This window comes from Colobus angolensis, unplaced genomic scaffold (assembly GCF_000951035.1).
Source record: "Colobus angolensis palliatus isolate OR3802 unplaced genomic scaffold, Cang.pa_1.0 Scaffold380, whole genome shotgun sequence".
Taxonomy (NCBI): domain Eukaryota; kingdom Metazoa; phylum Chordata; class Mammalia; order Primates; family Cercopithecidae; genus Colobus; species Colobus angolensis.
In genome coordinates, this window is record NW_012117155.1 from 111,002 (window position 1) to 123,848 (window position 12,847).

The 12,847-nt window shown below is 47.7% G+C and overlaps 1 protein-coding gene across 1 annotated transcript in view; it reads right to left on the reverse strand.

The window, feature by feature from the left end:
• SPON1 (spondin 1, extracellular matrix protein) overlaps window positions 1-12,847 on the reverse strand; it is a 313,956-nt gene that overhangs the window by 20,654 nt on the left and 280,455 nt on the right. The window contains exon 7 of the mRNA XM_011954285.1: window positions 4,020-4,084. Within this exon, the coding sequence (XP_011809675.1) occupies window positions 4,020-4,084 (65 nt within the window). The remainder of the gene's footprint in view (window positions 1-4,019; window positions 4,085-12,847) is intronic.

A 12,847-nucleotide genomic window follows, 5' to 3' on the forward strand; every position in this document is an offset into this window, starting at 1 on the left:
GCGCCCGGCCTACCATTATTATTATTTGAGACAGGGTCTCGCTCTGCATGGCTCATTGCAGCCCCAACCTCCTTGGCTAAAGTGATCCTCCTGCCTCAGCCTCTCAGGTAGCTGAGACCACAGGCACATGCCACTATGCCTGGCAAATTTTTCAAACTTTTTATAGAGATGGGGATCTTGCTTTGTTGCCCAGGCTGTTCTCAAACTCCTGGGCTCGAGTTAGCCTCCTGCCTCCACCTCCCAAAGTGTTAAGATTACAGGTGTGAGCCACGGCCCCAGGTCTTACTCATTACTTTTAATGCAAAAATTCAAATAAAAAATTTCAAATGTCACATGGCTTGGCCTCACACCAAACTCATCTTTGATTTCTGGATCTAGTTAGACCAAAGCCTTTTAGTGCCTTAGACATACTCTACTCCCTCCTCATACAGGGCCTTTGCACATGATAGTCTCTCCAGATTTTCTAGAATGTTCTCCCCTTTTATTCTTTGCTTAGTTAACTCCTACTGCTTCCTTAGATCTTAGCTTCACTGCCTTTTTAGGGGGAAGCTATCTCTAACCCCCAGGCACTGTCATGGCACTTTATGTCTTTCCTTCATAGATGTGTCACATTTATTTGTGTGATCATTTAGCAAATATCTCTTCCCCACTGAATTGTAATCTCCATAAGGAACTGTGCTGTGCTCACCACAGTTGCCCTAAGCACCTTTCACAGGACTTTTTTTGGGGGACCCTCCTATCAAGGATGTTTCAATCTTCCTTGATAGGATACAGGGTAAGTGAAAGTCAGATTTTGTTTGTTTTGGGGTAGGTGTGAGACCATTTGGTGTGGTCACATTGTTAATTTCATGCCAATCAGAAGGCTCATTGGCAGGTATATATGTCTTCAGTAATTTAAACATGGGAATATGAATGAATTGTTACTTAATTGGGAGGATCTTGTTCTAGTGAAAAGCACAGGCATTAGAATCAGCCGGGTACTGTCGGCATTCTGTATCCACCCTTGGTGTCAAATGACCTCCGAGTCTCAGTAGTTTGGTCATTGGTAAAATGGACATTGCAATACCTACCTCATGGTTATTAGGATTAAAAGGGATAATAAATGTCAGTGCCTATTTGGACCCAAGGAGATGCTGAAAGTAAAAGGACTGTTCTCTCTTTCCTCTCTCCCTCCCTTCCTATCTCTTTCCTGAATGTGCTTTGATTTGTAGTTTACATCTTCCTAAGCCCAGGCTCCTCAAGACAAAACCGGTAGAAAGATTCCTTAATGGTGCAAAAATTGGTACCTACAAACTCTCCCTACCCCTACCTTCCTTTGATCCCCTGCCCACTTAGAGGACTAGAAGTGAGGGGTTCTTTACACATAGGTTCTGGGAGCCGAGGAACTGGGAGAATCTGAAGAGACAGTAGAGTAAGGATATTCAGGGTGACCCGACTGGTAACTGATGTTAATTATGCAAAGGGCACTGAGGGCTTTTGTGAATTCACATCGTTGTTTTTTGGTAGGACAGGTATGAGATGGGCAAAGGTGCATCTGCCAGGAGAGCGCCTTGGGCAGGCCCTCCCTCGTGTTGCTTCTCTTGGAGGGCAAGGCATTTCCTGGGCTGGGTGGGTTTTTTCCTGCCCTGGTGTGAGCTTCCTTAGGGAGGATCCAGAGCAAGGCTTAGAGCTCACAGCAGGCTAGAAAAGGCCTCCATGCAGCCAGCTGGGCTGCCCTGGGCCAGCTGTCTTAGTGTTGGTCTCTTTTTCCCTCCTCAGGCCTCCACTCAGAGCCTCAGCTCCACCCAAACCTGGGCCAGTCCTGACCAGCGCAAGGAACACCTTTCAGGCGCAGCCCCATGTCCCTCTTGTATGCAGCAGGAGGAGGTTCTGCCCCTGCTCTGGGGCTCCAGAGCCACTCCTCACCCTAACATTTATCCCCTTGGAGTTTACAAGACTGCCACGATGACATTATATTTTATATATTCAGGTTGTATGGTGCTGCCTGGACTTGTGCAAAGGGAAGACCTGGAGTGGCACAACTTTGTCTGTTGTCTGTCTCCCCTCTGGCTGAGTGTTCCAGAGAGCCAGGACTGCGTGTGCAGGGCTGGCGCACAGTAGGGGATGGGCCATTAGTTTGCTGAATGGTTAAATGAGCAGGTATCAGGTGCCTCGCCATAGTTTCTGTGTTCCCAGCCAGTCAGCTAGGAGCACTCCTCCTCCCTCACTCCAGCTGCCCTATCCTGGGGCATCTTCCTTTTGAATGTCCAGCACTTTCCTCCCTTCCTATCCTGTGGATTTCACCTTTTCTCCCACTGAGCAGTGTCTCACACATTGCTCATGTTGCTGCTGTCTTCAATATCGGTGTTAATGGATGTAGATTACTCCCTAGAGGGGCTGGCCAAAGCTTCTTCATAAACTTTCTTGGGGTCAGTCAGGAGCTTCTTCTGCTCCAGGCCTTGCATCTTTAAAGGATAAGCAGAATCAAGGCTTGTTCAAGGAACTGCCCAGGATTCAGGGTGGCCTGCATGAGGTACAGTGTGGGGAGGCCAGGAGATGAATCCTGACGTGTGTTTCGCCCACCTGTGCACACTAAACTAAGGAGTGTGGACTTGATCTTGACACTAAGAGAGGTCACAGAGGGATGAAGAAGGAGAGGACACAACAGATTTGGATTATTTTTTGTTGTTGTTGAGACAGAGTCTTACTCCTATCACCTAGGCTGGAGTACAGCGGCGCGATCACGCCTCCCTGCTGCTTGACTCCCTGGGCCCAGGTGATGCTCCTACTTCAGCCTCCTGAGTAGGTGGGACTACAGGCATGCGCCACCATGCCCAGCTAGTTTTTTGTATTTTTAGTAGAAGCAGGGTTTCGCCATGTTACCCAGGCTGGCCGGAGGATTTGGATTTTATTTATTTATTTTTTGAGACGGATTCTCACGCTGTCACCAGGCTGGAGTGCAGTGGTGCAATCTCGGCTCACTGCAACCTCCGATTCCCTGGTTCAAGCGATTCTCCTGCCTCAGCCTCCCGAGTAGCTGGGATTACAGACATGCGCCACCATGCCCAGCTAATTTTTATATTTTTAGTAGAGACTGGGTTTCACCATGTTGGCCAGGATGGTCTCAATCTACTGACCTCGTGATACACCTGCCTTGGCTTCCTAAAACGCTGAGATTACAGCGTGAGCTACTGCACCTGGCCAAGATTTGAATTCTTAAAAGATCGCTCTAGTAACTGTGGATGAGGAATTGGACTGAGGGAGACTACAGCAAAGGAAAGAGGTGACGTGGTGCAGGTGAAAAAGGGTGATGGCTTGAAGGAAGGGGAGGAGAACAGCCAAGTAAGGACTGATTTGTGAGCTGCTCAGAAGGCAGAATCCACAGGGCTTTGAGACTCACTGTACTTTCAATATTTCTCCACATGGAGAACAGCAGGTTTGTTGAAGGTGATGGGACCCATTTGGGACATGATGAGTTTAAGGTCCAGGTGGATCATTCATGGAGAGGTGTCCAAAAACCTGATGGATACACCACTGTATCTATCTATCCATCCATTTGGCAGGAGGTAGTTTTGGAGACTGTCAGCATACGCCTAGTCACCTGACTCAAGGGCAGATAAAATCTCTATGGGATAGAGGAGACAGAAAAGAAATGGGACTGAGAATGGAACGCAGGGTAAATCTGACTTTCCACACGTCAGACTGGCTAAGCGTGAGTATAACCTGTATGCTCTGAGGGTGAGGGCATGTTCGGTCTGTTGTGGCTGAGAACATTGGTGAACACAGAACAGTTAATCCTCACATCTGAGTTGGGTGCACTGTGGTATCAAGGCCATTGGGGAAAAACAGAGCCTGAGCCTGCATCCTTGAGAAGATAGGGCAGGTGTGATACTCTGCACCTAGAAACCATCTTGCCTGCTTGTTAGTGGAGAAGTACTGCTAACTTTAACAGCATAGCTGGTATGTGGTGGCCACTAGGTAGGTGGCCTTGAGAAGGGGCTAGGATAAGACAGGCCAGGCGAGGGACTTGTGTTACTTACACGTTGAGAGGCTGCCAGGCTGGCCACTGGGCTTTGGCTTTGATGACAGTGAGGACCTCATCACTCTGCAAAAAAGGACCACAAATATTTAGTGAACAGAGCAGGGCTCATGGGAACAATAGGGCTTTGAGCTGGTGACATCGTTCACCCCACTCCCTCACTTGCTGTTGGAACTCTTCCTGCCTGGGTTTAGAGCCACCTTTCTCTGGGATGGGGGAACCCTGGGGCCTCAGTGATACCAGGAGAGGGAACTGAGTGTCTAGGTATGTCCTCGACACTGAAGGGCCACTGAGTCATACCTTTGGTTTCCAGCTCAGCCCATCCCTTCCCCACTAGAGCAGAGATCTGGCCTGGATTCTGCCTTGGTTGGCCAGACTCCCATGTCGTGTCCATTCCAGAGGGCAGAGCCATGCTCTGTGTCCAGACACTGAGTGGGGCCTGCTCCAGGCCAGCTGGGTCAGCAGAAGCTGCAATGTGGCTAACACCTGGCTCCGAGGACTGTCCCCCTAAGGCCTGTCCTGCTGGTGAGACCCATGGCTGGATCAGACTCCCTTGGACGAGGAGGCCAGCAGAAAGCTGAGGCCCCACACCTGTGGTGTTCCTCAGGTTCTCTGGCTCTGTTTTGCTTTGGATGATGAATAAAGCACGATAAAGTTATTTTAGGGATAACTGGGGAACTTGAAGTAATTTTTTGAGGAATAATTTGATAATTAACATTTTGAAGGAAAGCACTGAATGGTCATCATAGGGCAAAAATCAGAACTTTGTTGATCTTGCTTAACTTTGAGGTTTGGTTGGGTTTTTATTTTCAATTACCCACTGCGGGTGAGGGGTGCCATGATCTTTGCAAGGCTGGAGGCCTCCACAGGCTGAAGTTCAGCTTTGGTGGGGAGCTTTCCCCAGAGTAGAGTCAGCTGGCCCTGTATTACCCCTTTCCCTGGCCCGGGCCCAGCAGTGCTCAGACACAATAGTCCATTGTGTGTGGAAAACTCCAGAATGTCACCATCTGGGGAAGGAAGGGCTTTGTTGCCAACTGAACAGATCCCTGAGTTCCAGGGGAAGAGACTTGCTTGGCTGGCTCATGGTGACAAGGCTACAGTCCTTAGAGTCGTGCCTGGCAGCAGGTGCCTAGAATATAGTTAGGATGCATTGTGACCTTCTCCCTGGTTGGGTACCTTGCCCAGAAAATCCCACAGCCCCATGGAGACTGGAAGGAAGGACAGTGCTATCTCTGAAGCTCAGGCCCAGAGGTTTTAAAATGCTTTCTGGTCCAGCGCTTCCCATTTACCATGCAGGAAAGGGGCTGTTGGGTGGTGGTGGTGCAGAGGAAGGCGGCTTAGCCAGACCCAGTGTGGTCTGGGCTCCTACAGACAGTCCTGGGTGAGGAGAAGGGCCCACAAAGACAGGCCAGCAGCGGTGAGCCACCCAGGAAGCTTGCAGCCTCCACCTAGGCTCAGGCTCCCTGGGGTGCCCTCTTTGCATCAGATGAAAAAAATCTTCGGATGCACAGACACCTCAACATTCATACGTCTGCAGGCAAAGCATTTCCCAACAGAGCAGTTACATTTCTCATGCAAAATATATTTATTTGTTTACAGTGTATCCCTTCTTCCCTCCTAAGAAATACCTGTTGAATGACCGAGAAGTTGTTTATCCTGAAGTCACAAAGAGAACACAACTTATCTATCTCCTGAGTGCCAGCTCCGTGTCTCCCCAGACCTGGTTTTCCTCCAGTCATCTCATATGCCTCATGGCTGAGCCCTTCCTCTGACCTCAGAGTCCTGCTCCTCCTCCAGCAGCCCGGCCTGGGTTGAAGGCACAGCTCAGGCGTGCCTGAGCTGGATGCCGAACACCACCAGATCCCTTCATCCCCGACACCAGTCAGGCTGAGGCCTCCAGTGTTCACCTCCTTCCACAGTCGCCCCTCTGGCCACACCATCTCCAGTATCTTCTTGCTTCCCCCAGTTCATCCTCCACTTGCTGCAAATCTGACCATATCTGTCTCCTGCCAAAACCCTTCAAAGGCTCCTCATAATTTCCATGACAATTTCTTACTTCCTGAGTTTTGCTTACGTGGTCCTCATCATCTAGTTCTGCTCTACTTTTTTTCTTTGATTTTTAATTCCAGAATAATACACACACTGTGGAAAACTTTAGCATCACAGAAACTCACAATGTAAATGTTGAACACAGTCTACTTCAACAGCGACCCTGCCTTCTATCTCCTTCTCCCTTTCCAGAATATTACAGCGTGGTGTGTATCTTTCCAAATCTTCTACGATGCACATGTAAGGATGTGTGTGTGTGTGCATGCATTATATTTAGCTTTCCCGCCAAATTTGTGTCATACTGAATATCTTGTTCTGTACCATGACTTTAAAATATTTCCTTACTATCATATCACAGGAAACTCTCCATCAGTACATACTATATACTACATATACTATGTATCTTATCTGTCTTTTTTGATTTTTAAAGTGTTGGATATCTTCAAATTATGGCAAACCAGGTCAAGACTTATAAAAACAAAATCCAAGATACTGTCTGACGACAATCCCTTTGCTCTTGAAGAAATATTTCACTAGAAAATAAAATCAATGTGGGTGGAGTGAAGGTGGCTGCCAAGTTAGCTGGCCCTGCAGATTCACCTTGCTTTACAGTTAAATTCTGGTTTACAGGTCCCAGCTAATATAGTGATTTTGCTTTTGTAGTATATAACTCTACACACACACACACACACACACACACACACACACAAAATATGCTTCTTGGCCTTTTGACCAAGATCAAATGTACAACTCCACAAATACAGTTTGGACCCTACATTACCATTTATTTATGGTGATGAAACTCCATTTAGATCTATGGAGGCTCCAAGGATGGTGGGTTCCTGTGTGTGGGGCATGACAGCTTCCTGCTGTAAATCTTTTCATCTAGTGGTTACACAACATCTGCATGGTCAACAGCTTATTGTTCTCTTTTTTGGTGATCATTTGAGTTAAATGAAATAGAAAGCAGGAGCATTCTACCACACTTATTTAAAAAGCTACATATTTTTGTTGAAGCAGCAAGTTATCTGGTAGAACTTAACTTCTACAGGATCAGAGAGAATCTTCCTCATTCATGGCCATATCTCCATGCCCACGGCTGCTCAGTAGATTGTTGAAAAAGCAAAGTCACACCATTCTTTTTGATGTATGCAGACAGTTATATAGCAGGGGATATTCTCTAACTTATTCCACTGGCACCATTAGCAAATATTTAGTTGTTTTCATAAATGATGCTGTGATGAAGACTCATGTACATATTTATTTGCTCATACATCCAAGGATTCCTGTGTCATTGAGTCAAAGGAGTGATCAAAACATGAAGCAAATTTAAAATTGTAGCTGGCCCTACCAAATTGCCATCCAAATGTCTATACTAATTTCTACTCCCAGCAAGGATGTGTATGTGCCCATGTTCTCAATTTAGGGCACACAAGATACTATTCTTTTTTTTTTTTTTTTTAACTTTTCCAAATTTTTATTTGGACAAACGTATAAAGTTCTTGTCAGTTACATCCTTAAGTTTTTCAATAATTTTTAAATGCAAAGGTTGGGCAAGACTTGTAAAGAGGTACACACATACAGCCCGGCGCGTTGGCTCATGCCTATAATCCCAGCACTTTGGGAGGCCGAGGCGGGCGGATCAAGAGGTCAGGAGATCGAGACCATCCTAGCTAACATGGTGAAACCCCGTCTCTACTAATAATACGAACAATTAGCCAAGCGTAGTGGTGAGTGCCTGTAGTCCCAGCTACTCGGGAGGCTGAGGCAGGAGAATGGCATGAACCCAGGAGGCGGAGCTTGCAGTGAGCTGAGATTGCACCACCACACTCCAGCCTGGGTGACAGAGTGAAACTGTCTCAAAAAAAAAAAAAAAAAAGGAGGTACACACGTACATGCCATGTTCTTCTCCCAAATAGACGGGCCCTTTTTTAAGATTCCAGATGTAAATGTGGTTGTCACCCTGCTTTTGAGAGGATGGGCTGTGTTTTAAGCATGAACACACTTTCCTCCATGCACCAAGGATGCACCATGGAGGACCGTGCTGCCGCCACCTCCCCAGTCTCTGCTCAGGGTGGGGCAAGGGGAGCTCATCTGTCTCCCCTGTACACCGTCAAAAGGCCAGGTGCTCAGAAGGGGGCTTCCAGGACTTGCTGTAGGCATTCGGTAGCAGGGCAGGCAGTGCCTCGTGCTGGTGGGCATCCAGCAGTAAGGGGGTCTTGCACTTCACTCCCTGGACAAGATACTATTCATTTTTTTAACGTTTATGAATCCAGCAGGCAGGAAAGTAGCGTAGTTGAGAAGCATAAACTCTCAAATCATACCTGAGGTCATATGCTGATGGTCCCACTTACTAGCTCTGTGTTTTTGTTTTGTTTTTGAGACAGGGTCTCATTTTGTCACCCAGGTTGTAGTGCAGTGGCACGATATCAGCTCACTGCAGGCTCAGCCTCCCGTGCTCAAGCAATCCTCCCACCTCAGCCTCCTGAGTAGCTAGGACTACAGGTGTGCACCATCACCCATGGCTAATTTTTTGTATTTTTGTAGAGATGGGGTTTCACCACATTGCCCAGGTTGGTCTTGAACTCCTGAGCTCAAGTGATCTGCCTGCCTCGGCCTCCCAAAGCACTGGGACCACAGGTGTGAGCCACCGTGATCTGCCAAGTTCTGTGTTTTTTGGCAAGTCTCGTGACCTCTCTTAGTTTTCTCATCTGTGAAATAGGGTAAAAAGAGGATCTGCTGCATGTGGTTGTTAGGGGGACTAAATGACAACTCATGTAATGTGCCAGTGAAGTGCCTGGCACATAGCAGGTACTCCATCAATATTACTCATCATTCTGATTCTTACTTACATTCAGGCCAAGTTGGATTCAGAATTGACTTGTGCTGCCTGAGTACAGAGACTGGAGCACACAGTTGCAGGTACAAACCCACAAAGCCTCAGGAGAACTTCCCTCCATTGAAAGCCAAGCTCTGCGTCTCAGGGAGCGTATGATGGAAGGCTTATGTAGCTTGGATGGGGGCACTGGGGCCCTGGGCATTTCATATTCTGAAGAATGAAGGACTTAAATTCAGAGTAAGCAACCCACACTTCAGACTTAAATGAAAAGCTTATTTTAACAAGTCTCTAAGGCACAGACAGGAACTTTCAAGAATCCTTAGAGCCTCTTCTCAGCTCCCACAGGACTCTTTTCAAACAAAGTGTTTCAGGGCATCCACAGTTCATGCTTCGTTAGGATGATGCCAATTAAAATAGGAAAAAACCCAAAGATACTACAGGCCACTCATATTCATCTTCCATTTTGTTTTTGTAAGCATACTGTGGGGATATAACAGCTGTACTTGTACCCCACAGTTACTGGTACCAAATGGGAACAGCATATCCCCTAACAGGCCATGGGCTGAGGTCAGGTCTGGAGGGAAGCGGGTTCATGTGGAATGAAAACAGATCCGGAACAGATCTGTTCTGGAGACAGCAATTACATCAGTACCAGGAGATAAACAGGGTGGTCTGAGCAGAACAGAGAGTAAGGCTGTGAGTCTAGGGTCAGGGCTGGTGTCTGAACCAATCTTACCCCACGCTGGCCTTCCTCTGCACTCCAGAGCCAGCACCCACTGAGGGAGAGCTCCGAGCATCTCAACCGTGCCTATAGCAGAAGGCCACAGTCTGTCACCTCCCCCTGGCTCCTTTCTTCCTAATTTTTTGACTTTGTCTTCCAATCCCAAACCACAGGCCGTTTCCTCATCCAAAACATTCCTTTGCTCCTGGTAGCACTGAGGCTCAGACCTCAGTATGGAGTCAGCCTGGCCAATTTCTCTGATGCCCCTACCATCTCTCCTCCTCCCAGGAAGAGAAATGGGATGCAATCCGTGATCATAGCGGGAAAGGAATAGAAACAGGTGGAAACAGCGACAATAATAAAACAATATTTTTTTTTTTATGTGCTAAGCATCTTGCTAATCTTGCAAATTGCCTAATAGATAGCATCTGATTTAATCCTTACAACACATTTGCAAGGTGGGTATATACTTTTTAATCCTCAGAAACACATTTATGCAGCCAAATTAGTTTCACAGTCAGCCGACTGAGCTAGAGTTTAGACCTCAGTCTGATTCTAGACGCCTCACTCGTTGCCACCGTGAACCCAGGCAGAGGCGGACTGAAAGTACACACTGTGGCCCAGGAGAACCAGGCCCACCCCTCCTACTTCTGCTGCTCTTCAGGGCGTGTCCCAGCCTACTTTCAGTTCTGCATATCACAGCCACACGTGGAACACTACCAGACTATGTTCACAATGCTGAACCTTAATGCTGTTCTGACAACAAGTCTTGATGAAGCCGGGGAGGCACCCGCTCCTTGGGCTGAAGAAAAACTGTCTGCTACTAAACAGGGGAAAATCCAGTGCCACTAATTGCAAATGCAGTGATACACAGCTGTACACACAGTGTGCATTCCCCCATTCAACAGCTTGTTTCTTACAGAAAGCTTTGGAAATAGCTATCATGCTCTCCACTGCAGGTGAGGAAGCTGCGGCTCAGAGAAGTCAGGTCACTTGCTGACCACACAGGAACCACGATTCCAACGCAGGTGTATCTGACTCCAAAACTCACATTCTTTCCACTTTCCCTGACTGTCCTTCCTCTCCATCCTTCTCTGCTCCCTCCCCCATGTTGCTCATTTTGCAGCCAGAGCACAGCTGACCCTGGTTGGTGGCTTTCTCCAAGGAGCCCTTGCTTTGAGGTACAGGCTCACTGGGGTTCCCTCTGGGAGAGCGGCATCTGGAACCTTGCATAGGGATCCTGGTGAGCACTATTTGGCCCATTATTCGCTTTTTCCCTTTCCCAGTTGCCATGCACAAAAAATATCCATCCTGATAGCTTCTAACTCTGAAGGTAACTTTTTCATGCCTGGTGTCCTGGTGATGAGTAGCAGGAAATGAGCCATTTTATGAGGTGATCATGGGGCTGTAAGCATCTTTAAAACCAATTGTGCCCAACAGTCGCCTCTCCTCATTTCTACAGGCTCTGGGCTTCTCAGGTCATAAATAAAACAGCTCATATTTGGTGGCACTTTGTAGTCTGCCCACGGTCCACACTGCTGCCCTCTGAGGAAGGCAGGTAGGTGTCCCCATTTCTCAGGTGAGGCAACTGAGACTCACCTCTCCTCTGACAGCAGACTCACTGCTCCCCTCTCGGCCACTCTCGGCCGTGGCCCACTCTCGGCTCTCATGGCCCCTCAGCAGTATTTGACACAGCTAGTCACTCTCTCTGCCTTGAAAAGCTTTCTCCTCGGCTCTGGGACTTGCTGCCTCTGATTTTCTTGCCACTTCATCAGCTGTTCCTTCTCAGTCTCCTTCGCCAACTCCTCTTCACTTTCCTCTAAAGCTTGAAGTGCCCCAGGGCTCAAGCCTTTGGTCTTCTTCTCTTCTATCCACACTCCCTTGGTGATTGCATTGAGTCCCCTGCCTTAAAAAGCCAACTGTATATGTGCTGGTGATTTCTAAGCTGTAATCTTCTACTGCAAACTGGCCTCTGACTCTAGACTTGCATATCGGCCACTCAGCATTTTCATCTGGGTATCTAAGTAGCATCTCAAACTCAACAACATGCCTGAAACCAAACTCCTGATCTTCCCCTCCCTATGCCCAGCCTCCTTCATTCTTCCCATCCCATCTCATGGCAATGCTGTACTTCCTTTTCCATCTATCCTGGATGCCTCTCTCTCCCACCATGCATCTCATCCATCGGCACACTCTGTCAACTCCACTTCCAAAATATCTTCATGATCCAACCACTTTCCATCTCCTGCCTGCCTCCATCCTGATCCAAGCCACTATCATCACTCAGCTAGATGAGTGCAGTTGGTTCCTCTACCTCTCCTCCTCTCTACCTCCCCTCCCTCCCTCTAGACTCTTCTTCATCCAGCAGTCATATCATGCCATTCCTCTGGCCAAAATCCTCCAGCAGCTTTGCATCTCACAGCAGACAGGACCTTGCTCTGATCCCCCACGCCCTCCATGGTCTACCTGTCCTCCTGAGTGTCATCTCTTACCACTCTTCCCCAACCTGGCTTTCAGCATCCTGGACTTCTTATGTATCTTTAAACATGCCAGGCACACTTTGCACTTGCTGTTCCCTGTGCCTGGAATGCTGTTGTCCCAGATACCAGAGTACTCTCTCCTTTGTTTCCTCCAGGTCTTTGCTCAAATGTCAGCTTCTCAGGGAAGCCTTTGATGTCCATGTCTGGTCCCTGCCCCCTTTTGACTCAGCATCTCTATTCCTTTATCCCAGTATCTTTTCTCCATAACATTTGCCATTGTCCAGTTGACTGTGCATTTTGCTTATTATTTTTTTTGTTTGAGGCAGGGTCTTTGTTGCTTAGGCTGGAGTGCAGAGGCATAATCATGGCTCACTGTAGAATGACCTCCTGGGCTCAAGCCATCCTTCTACCCTCAGCATACCAAATAACTGGGACTACAGGTGCCTGCCACCATGCCCAGTTAGTTTTTAAATTATTTGTAGAGACGGGGTCTTGCTTTGTTGCTCAGGGTGGTCTCAAACTCCTGAGCTCAAGCCATCTGCTTGCTTCAGCCTCCCAAAGTGGTGGGATTACAGGTGTGAGCCACTGTGTCCTGCCTTATTTACTTTTTATTGTCTATCTCCCCCTGCTAGAATGGAAGCTCCAAGAGGGCGAGGGTGTTTGTCTGTTTTGCTCACTGCTGTACTATCAGTGTTTAGATCTATGCTGGGAACACACTCAGCTAATACTTCTTGGATGAA